The 9,881-nt window shown below is 38.7% G+C and overlaps 2 protein-coding genes across 3 annotated transcripts; one reads left to right on the forward strand and one right to left on the reverse strand.

The window, feature by feature from the left end:
• The first annotated feature begins 4,877 nt into the window (after positions 1-4,877).
• LOC140805327 (cyclin-U4-1-like) lies at positions 4,878-7,053 on the forward strand. The gene is made up of 2 exons (XM_073161597.1): positions 4,878-5,398; positions 6,567-7,053. Exons 1-2 carry the CDS (start codon positions 5,064-5,066, stop codon positions 6,874-6,876), a joined length of 645 nt encoding a protein of 214 aa, XP_073017698.1. The 5' UTR covers positions 4,878-5,063; the 3' UTR covers positions 6,877-7,053.
• LOC140805329 (ras-related protein Rab5A-like) lies at positions 7,038-9,231 on the reverse strand. 2 transcript variants are annotated; one of them, XM_073161599.1, is made up of 7 exons: positions 9,051-9,231; positions 8,604-8,681; positions 8,341-8,508; positions 8,132-8,180; positions 7,853-7,926; positions 7,452-7,564; positions 7,038-7,388 (listed from the first exon to the last, which is right to left on the reverse strand). In XM_073161599.1, the coding sequence occupies exons 1-6, from the start codon at positions 9,090-9,092 to the stop codon at positions 7,457-7,459; spliced, it is 519 nt and encodes a 172-aa protein (XP_073017700.1). In that variant the 5' UTR covers positions 9,093-9,231; the 3' UTR covers positions 7,038-7,388; positions 7,452-7,456. The 2 variants fall into 2 exon arrangements, with proteins under 2 accessions (XP_073017700.1, XP_073017699.1); XM_073161598.1 differs by having other exon boundaries at positions 7,471-7,564; positions 9,051-9,230.
• Between the last annotated feature and the right edge of the window lie 650 nt (positions 9,232-9,881).

Genomic DNA, 9,881 nt, shown 5'->3' on the forward strand with positions numbered 1-9,881 from the left:
GGTGAGGTCAGCCCAGCAATGGTTTAACACCTTGCAAGCCAACTCTCTACGATCTTTCGAGGATTTTTCCGCTGCTTTCTTGCAGAGATTTGCTAGCAGCAAGAGGGACCAAAAAAATTATTTGAGCTCGTTTGTGATGAAGCAGCAAGAAACTGAAACTCTGCGATAATTTTACCGGCGTTTCAACGATGAAACGCTGGATATACCAGGTGCTTCCCCTGACATTATTTATAAGTGCCTTTACCGAAGGACTGGGGGGATGGGAGTTCTTAAATCGTTGGTCAAGAAACCTCCATAAAATTATGATGATCTGTTATCTCGGGCGGAAAAATACGTAAATCTAGAAGATGCCCAGCGGCATAAGAGAATGGAGCAGCGGCCTGGGGGAAGTAGAGTTGAGGGAGCGGAAAGAGGAGGTAGGAAGAAATTTGCGGGCGAGAGGGAGGAGTATAAAGCTAGGGGCATAGGACAATTCTCATCCCATGTTCCTCTAGATAGAAGTCGTGACAAGGTGATGGAGGTGAGGGAGCCCGAGGGGAGGTGGGAGAAGTCGCAAAGGGTTGAGAGCAGTGCTAGATCGCCTTCGCGAGATAGACGAGAAAGATCATCATCCGGGAATCGACAGAGGTCTCGCCCATCCCCTAGGCCATCCCCTAGGCGTGGTCAAGGCCCTCCGTGGATAAATCAGAGGGTCGGGAGCAGAGAGAGGAAGGTCGAGGTCAAGATGTCCCTCAGGAGCCCGTCGAACCAAGGATGAGAAAGAATGAGGATAACCACCCTATGAGAGGAATGATTCATATGATCTCGGAGGGTGTTACTGATGGAGACTCTGGGCGAGCTCGGAAGGCACATGGGAGAAGGTTGGAGAACTTTGAGATATCTAGGGGTGCAGACTTATCACAAGACCCCGTCATCAGCTTTGGGCCGGAAGACCTCCAAGGTGTTGTGAATCCACGTAACGATGCCTTGGTGGTGACGGCCACCATTGCCAATTATGATGTGGCGAGGATATTTATTGATAATGGAAGCTCCGTGAACTTCTTGTTCAAGAGCACGTTGGATCAAATGAAGGTGGAACGATTTTAGTTTGAGCCGGTCTCCACCCCGATATATGGGTTTGCAGAACACGCCATCCCGTCTTTGGTCAGATTGTTCTTACCTTATCCTTAAGGACTGATCCTCGGCGGGTAACAAAAATGATATCCTTCACCGTGGTGGATACCCCTTCAGCGTATAATGGAATTCTAGGACGGCCATCCCTGAAAGATTTTAGAGCCGTAGCTTCCACTTATCATCAGAAGCTTAAGTTTCATGTGAGAAAAGGAGTTGGAGTCTTGTGCGGGGACCAAAAAGCCACGCGTCGATTGTATGAAGGGGTAGTGAGGAGGAGGGGAAAAGAGCGCGTTTGGAGGTTAACATGATTAGGAAAGGAAGAAGTGTGTGACTTGGTCCTGTTGAAGGTATAAGAAGAGCAGAGGGTAAAGATGGACCGAGAGTGGGATGGTTTTTTTTAGAGAGATTGATAAATTTAATTCTGGAGATTATTATTTAGAGAATGCTCAAGACAAGGCTTTAAGGAATCCTTGGAATGCTTACCACCATAGGGAATATCATTCTGGATTTTATCGTTGATGTATTTCATCTTTGAATTTTCCCATATAATCAGTTGGAATTCAATAAAATCAAGTTCTTCTTTTCAATTCATGAATGTTGGGATGTTATGAAAGTGAGAAAATTTTATTTTCATGTTAAAGCATCTCCTAGCAGAGGAGCAGATTTAGTGAGGAGAAAAATTTTATTTTCCTGCTAAGACATCGCCTAGTAGAGGAGCAGAGGCGGGGAGAAGAAAAATTTTGTTTTCCTACTAAGACATCTCCTAGCAGAGGAGCAGAGTTGGGGAGGAGAAAAATTTCACTTTCCTGCTAAGGCACCATCTAGCAGAGGAGCAGAGCTGGGGAGGAGAAAAATTTTATATTCCAGCTAAGGCACCGCCTAGCAGAAGATGAGAGTTGGGGAGGAGAAAATTTTTATTTCGGCGATGAAGAGAAAAATGTTATTTTCCTGCTAAGGCATCGCCTAGCAGAGGAGCAAAGGCGGCGAGAAAAGAATTTTTATTTTCTTGCTAAGGCATCGCCTAGTAGAGGAGCAGAGGTGGGAAAAATTTTATTTTCCTGCTAAGGCATCGCCTAGCAGAGGAGCAGAGGCGGCGAGGAGAAAAATTTTATTTTCCTTCTAAGGCGTCGCCTAGCAGAGGATTTAGAGGCTGAAGGTGGAGATTTTTTATTTTCATGCTAAGGCATCACCTAGCAGAGGAATTAGAGTGTGAGGGTGGAGAATTTTTATTTTCCTGCTAAGGTCCGGCTTAGCAGAGGAGTTATGAGATGATGAGGTGAGAGTTTAATTTTTCTTGCTAAGGCCTGGCTTAGCAGAGGAGTTACGAGATGATGAGGTGAGAGTTTTATTTTCCTGCTAAGGCATCGCCTAGCAGTGGAGTTAGAAGGTGAGGAGGTTGAAGTTTTATTTTTCCTGCTAAGGACTATTTTAGCAGAGGACTCAAGGACACGAGGAAGTGGGAATTATTTTCCTTTAAAAGCTTAATATAGGACCTTGAATATGGGGGCGACGAGGGCATACCGTGTTAGAAAAATTTATTTGGTTTGTCATTAATGAACGATGTTTGCCGCTGCGAAAATTATGGGGATCAACCTGCCCGGCTAGGTCGTGGGGGCTTGGGGGCGTTGCCCCCAAAAGCTCTTCAGAAATTGCGAGGGGATGTGGAGAAGGGCGAAAAGAGTCTGGGAGGGGCGAGGGCGAAAGCTGCGCATGCTGGGTGAGAAGCTGGTGCGCTGTGCAGGCGAGAACGGGGGGCAGTGGAATGGCGAGGGGCGAGGCGCTAGACGAGGGGCAAGGTTGCTTGCTGCGCGAGGGGCGAGGTGCTGCGAGACGGGCAAGGAGCTATGGGTGAGGCGCTGCGCGAAGAGCAAGGCTGTGAGGCGTTGCGTGCACTAGGCGGGGTGAGGGCTTGACTTGCGAGTGGCGAGGGGTTGGGCGAGGTGCTGTGAGGCAAAGCTAACGGAGGATGGGCGAGGAGTGAGGCGGCGCACGGCGCGGCGTGCTCGAGGCTGGGCGAGAGCTTGGCTTGCAAAGGGCGAGGGTTGGTGGCCGGTAGAGGGGCGAGTGTTATGGAGGGGCGAGTGCATCGGGGACAAGTGAGAGTGCTAAGTGTGTTTGCCATGGTGGTGATGGCGAGATCTGGAAGGTGGGTGCTGGAGAGGGTTGGCGAGAGCAATGACTGGCAGGGACAGGTGATGCGCCACGTGTGATGGTGGCGGGGCGAGGGCGGCGAGTTGGGAGATGTTGGGCGAGATGGTGATGGGCGAGGGGCAAAGGTTGCTGGCATGAGACAAGGTGCGGCCGTAAACGAGGGTGCGAGGGGATTAGCGCGCGAGTAGGCAGGAGCGTGCGGCTGTTAGACGAGGAGAAGCTGTGAATGGAGTGGAGATTGATGAGCAGTAGAGGAAAAATGCACAACTCGCGTCCGGTAAACCGAGGACAACACAATTAATTGAACTTTGAACCTATGATTCAGTTCGACTCGAGAGGGGGAGACTGGTGATAAGTGGGAGACTGGTGATACTCCATGGATGGGCCCAATACCCTTGGCTCATCCCTAGCCCAAGTGGAAGAAAAGCTCATCAAAGGCCCATGTATTCTCCTACAAATACCAGGTTTAAGTGTTCATCTAGGAGATTCACTATATTATTTTTTCAGCAGCGCTAGGAATGGGCCAGGAGTAATGGATCCATCCATGGGATATCACATTTATTATCATATCTACGAGTCGATGTATTGTTTAATTTACCTCTTTCTTTCTCAAGAAGATAACAAATTCAAACAAAATCTCATTAATTCTACTTAGTACTCTGACTTACTTTGCGAAAATGAAAACATTTTCAATAATTTTATTATTAGTTAACATAATGTATCATCTTTGAGTTGAAATATATTTGAAATGTTTTGGTCATTTATAGAACACGTTTGAAGATTTGGAAGCTTCAATTACACGAGTAGTCAGTAAAAATAACTTAGGTCGTATATTGTATCGTATCAAAAAATACATACCGTATATCTTATCGAAAATTATTGTATTAAAAATATTTATACCGATATCAATACCGTACCGAATATTTCGGTATACCAAAATTTTCGTTATGTCTAATTATCACGCCGATTGTACCGAAACGTTGCGGTATACCGAGATTTCGATACATTGTCGATATACATTGCTTTATACCCAAAAAATATCTTATATTTTTTTAAAAATTTAACTTTATTATTTAAAAATATAATATTAATTTTAATATATATTATTTCGATATTTCCATAGATACCGAACATTTTCAAATTTCATATCATTATCGTACCGAACTTTGGCATACCGAAAATTAGATATTTTTTCTCACTCATAAAAATAACCTAGCTAGTACGTAATTAAGTTTTTAAATTAAATAAACATTAAATGGTTTAACAAGATCATATTCTTAAATAAAACAATTTTGTTTTTTTAAAAATCAAACCCGAACTAATTAGAACCATTCAAAAAATGACGAATTATCAGTTGGTACATCAAAACGTACCTATAACAGACTACATAAACATAAATAAATTATACACGTCCTTCAAATATAAAATAAATATACATATATATTATAATTATATGAAACAAAATAAAATTTTAGAAAAATGAATCCCAAATATGTTTTTTTTTTCATTTTATTTCCTTAAAAAAAATTAAAAAAAAGTTCATCATTGGATTAAATTGGTCAACAAGAGCAGCTCATTTCCAACCCTATTTCCGCGTGAATCCCATATATACATATTCTTCCTATATAAACACCAAACCACAAACACTCTCCTCACTTCTTCATCATGTTCAAACACAAAGCTAGCTACACCATTACATTTACTTATTTAATTCCCACTATTAATAGTCAATAACTTATATATAAGGCAAAATATTTACTAAAAAAAAAAACCATCAAGCTTCCGCAAATACTCTATCTATGGCAGAATTTGAGAGCTTTCAGGTGATGCAAAAGGTCATAAAGTTCCTGTCTTCCCTTATCCAAAGAGCCGCGGAGACAAATGACGTCTTTCGGGACTTAAGTACGCAGAAAATATCGATTTTTCATGGCTTGACTAGGCCAACTATCTCGGTGCAATGCTACCTGGAGAGGATATTCAAGTATGCAAACTGCAGCCCTAGTTGCTTCATCGTGGCATATATTTATTTGGATCGATTCGCGATGAAGCAGCCGTTTCTGCCGATTAACTCTTACAATGTGCATCGGCTGCTCATTGCCAGTGTGTTGGTTTCTGCAAAGTTCATGGATGACATGTAAGCTAATCTCTTGAATCTTGATGCTTATTTTATTTATATCAGCATTCTCACCACAAATATTATGAATAAGACATCATTGTTTATGAATTATTAGACTTCAAATGTAACAGTTATGATCAAGATTTTTGAATCATTATACACACAAGCACACACACACAGAGTTTTCTTTGCTGTGAAAATTAAATATTTTCTTCTTCTTCATCATCAAAGAACTGTCTTTTTTTTTTAAAAAAAAAATTAAGTTTAATTAATTGTGTTTTTCTTTGTTGTTAACTAATGTTACTATTCTTGGAATGGGCTATTGCCTATTGGTGAGGCAATAATTTCTCCATTCCATTGATATCCATGGTGTACACTAAGGGGTGCAATGGACATTTGACCATCCTCAAATGAATAGCTTTCGAAATTTTTTTATATTATTTAAAAAATTTAAAATAAAATATTATCGTCATTTAATAATTATTTAAAAGCAAAGATCTAAGCAGAATTCATACCATGTTCTATTTCTGACAAGATGCAATGTTTAAGTTCCAAAGTTTCTTGATATATGATGAGTTTAAGTAAAGTATTTAAAAAAAAACAGGGAAAAAAATAGAATAAGGGCTATTAATAAATTAAGCATGTGAAATCCTCAATGTTTGACAGACACAGCCACCTAAGATTTGGTGTCCCTTTGTGTGCATCCAAAGGAACTTCCCATGTTTATAAATTAACAAATTCAAACTAATTACTATTTCCTATAATATTAAGTACAAAATGTAGAAATATTCTGCCTGCGGTTAATCTACAATAAACAATGACTTTCCAACAAATTAGAAATCAAGAAAATAAAATAATTGATCAACTTATTAATGTTTCAGAACACATTCTTTGAATATATTTATTCTCAATAGAGAAATGAAATGCCCCATTTTTCCCCCCTGGTTTCTTTGTTAGCTAATGGTTAGTGTCAAGCTACGTCGCGACCGGAGCAAATTTGAGTGATTGTATCTTTTTCTTAACCTTGTTGAGAGTTAACACGGTTTGAATGCGCGATCGAGCTAGGAACTGTAATGTGATTTATCATGTTTTTAGTATAAGTTGGATTAAATTTCGTACGCCAACACCGTTTGGTATGAATGATAAGACTTCATGACATCCTTGTTTTTAAATCTGAAATTTGCAGATTCTACAACAATGCCTACTATGCCAAAGTAGGAGGAATAAACACAGTGGAGATGAATCTTCTTGAAATGGATTTCTTATTCGGTTTAGGATTCGAATTAAATGTGTCACTCTCAACTTTTCACACATATTGCTGTTTTCTCCAGAGGGAAATGGTGCTTCAATTCCCTCCATTGAATATACCACCAAGGCTTACTTCTTCAGAGAATGATAATCAAAATAATTATAATAATAATAAGCTCCATTATTATGGGATTAATAACAATGAAGAATCTGCTGGATCTGCTCATCAATGCCAACTAGCAGTTTAATTAGTTTAGGTTTATAGTAAGTGATATTTCATGTATTTTCACCTCTCTTTTTTTAGTATCAGTGATCAATTTGGTATCTTGAATAAATCCGTATACGATCGTAGCTTATATATATTTGGAGCTGACTCTCATGGTTTAAACTTGTGATCCTTACGTTATCCCGACTTGTTTTTACCGACACGTTATACTCGTGGGACAATCGCATTCTTTTGTATTGTATGAGCACACATTTGTACTTGGCTCCCACTAGATCTTTTATACAGCAATTGCGTAGATATTCCATCTAATTGGCACATAAAGAATATAAAATGCAGAGACAGTATTTTATACTCAAAGGTGGTTCATACAGTTCTCACTTTGCCCGTGTCTCTTTTTTTTGTTTGTACCTTAAACATTGGTAACATATAAATGTATATCCATTCATCCTAAACAACACGAAAATGTTCTTCGCCCTTCATTCGACAAATTCATTCCACTTTGTTGCGGGGGACTAACTTTTGTCAGTCTATTTGCTGCATATGGAGAGTTGGGGGAAGAAAGAACAAGTTATATAAAACATTCAAGTCACTATTTACCTGATTTAAGTAACTCTACCTGTTTCAAAGAAGAGCTCGTTGATGTTGAAGGCTGTTTTTGCGGATATCTCCATGAAGAACATCCCATTTTCGTCCGAAAATTTCTCCCCTTCCTGCGTGAAACTCCACAACAAAAGTTAGTTCCGACTCAGAACTTGTAACCTGCTCAGTTGAATGTTAACTTGATTAAGACTTAACAGCTAGCAAAGCCAGGATTTTCGCATAAAGGGACAAAATTAAAACTTGGAAGTTCAAAAGTTTTAGAGGGTGGGTGCAAAATCATGCTTTCGTGAATGCACAGCATATAAACAGATTTAGGATTCTGCAGAAAAAATAAAACAGTAAAGGAGAAAGGTGGCAGCACTTCGGATTCAGAAGATGAAAAAAAGGGATAATCGTACTTCATTCTTGACCTCTCTTCTTGATTCCAAGTCACATTTGTTAGCCACCAAAGCCATCACCAGATTTGGAGAAGCTGAAAAACGAGCGACAATGGAAGAGAATTTGGACTAAATATTATTCCAAACATACTATATTTTGCCCTCGTATAAAATCCGATGCATCAGTTTCATGTCCCATGTATAACATGTCGGGCCGGATTGATACTAACAAAGCCCCACACCATACAACACATTACTTTTTTGACTTTTAACTTACAATACAGGAAATAACAAAATCACCTTTTCTTTTGAGCTCTTCCACCCATTTTTTGGCTCTCACAAAAGTGTCCTGAAACAGACAGGCATAAACATTCATATTACAAACCAAAACCAACTTATCTAATTGAACTCAAAAAATTACATGAATCAGTAACCAAACAGCTATTTCCAAATTTCGCGCATTTGAAGTGATAACCTACCTAAGACTTGCAAACAACAAAATTACATACCATGTTCGTTACGTCGTAAACGACAATCGCTGCCCCTGCACCGCGGTAGTACATTGGAGCTAAGCTGTGGTACCTTTCCTGCCCCGCTGTGTCCCATATATCAAATTTGACAGTTGCTTCTGGTAATGACAGTATCTGAGTGAAAAATGCTGCCCCTATTGTTGCTTCCTATATAAAAAAACACACACGCACGCACGCATGTATCTTATGTTGGACATCATAGGTAGCAAGAAAATGAACATGTTAGTGTTTGGAAGAGTTACCTGGTGTTCAGAAAATTGACCCTTCACAAATCTTAGTGCCACACTAGTTTTCCCAGTTCCCATGTCTCCCAAAAGAACCTTACACAAAATGCAATTATAAGTTCGTGTATCATGAATTCTTAGACTGAAATCTCTGCGTTAATTTAAAATAAAATATCATAACAGGATGCAAGTGAACCAGAGCTAATCAAACCCTTTTTTTCTGCAGAAAAAATTAACATAACCGAATCGAAACATACAGATTTAGAGTACTAATTTAATTCCCTTGAATCGAACTTTTGCTAATTGATTACGTATACCAGAGCCAAATAAATCTCCAGGTCCACGAATAAACAAAATAAATCTTGCCAACCAAACAAAATGCAAATAGTTCGATCCCTTCGTAAACAATAATAAAAGGAAGAAATCGAAGTACGTAAATATTCAAGAAAGTTCAGACATACCCACCAGCTTGGCTTGAATAATTTTGTTTCCACGAGCAGCTGCCATTTTTCAAAGCTCTGAGTGATCAACAAATGCAAATTAAACTTATTGCTCTTTACAGAAGAAGATTTGAAGGGAACGTTAGGTTGGATTTTTCTCGAAAGAATTTGGCCTTGACCGATTGTTTGATTTTTGTGAAATTATTACATCATATAATTTATTGAATTATATTTCTTCAGTCATTAAGTCGGTATCTAAAACAGGGATTCAAAGTAAATTATCGGATATTTTAAATTTTACAACTTTTTGCTATTTTAGTTTAAAATATATACCAATTTAAATGAACACTGATGGATTTCTTGCATAAATATGGATGAATAATACATTCAATCAAGGACAAGCTAACGCATTCCAACAATAAATAATTTGTAGTGAAATGATGAGTAAGAAATCCATATATATACCTTATAATTTGTTCTGAAAATTGAGGTGTAATACATCTAAATAAAAAAATAAAAATAAAAGTTATAGATCTTATCCTTAGAAACTTACCAAATTGTCATGCTTAGAAATTAAGATTAGTTTCTTAATTCCAAGTTGGAATTCATTAATCGAATTATCAACTAAAGTAGTTATTTTTGTATGAGATGAGTCAACCTAATCTTCTTTTACATGAATTAAATCTGATCGAAGATTTGTTCTGTAACATTGACTATTAAATCGATGCTAAAGTTTGTACTCACATTACTGTGACATGTAATTCTTTTTTTAATTTTTTTTTTTAATGAAAAGCTACCTTGCCATTTAAGCCACGTGAGCAAATTAATTTGTTGGACGAACCAAGTGCTCATCAAA

This window comes from Primulina eburnea, chromosome 11, assembly GCF_022965805.1.
Source record: "Primulina eburnea isolate SZY01 chromosome 11, ASM2296580v1, whole genome shotgun sequence".
In the NCBI taxonomy this organism is placed as follows: domain Eukaryota; kingdom Viridiplantae; phylum Streptophyta; class Magnoliopsida; order Lamiales; family Gesneriaceae; genus Primulina; species Primulina eburnea.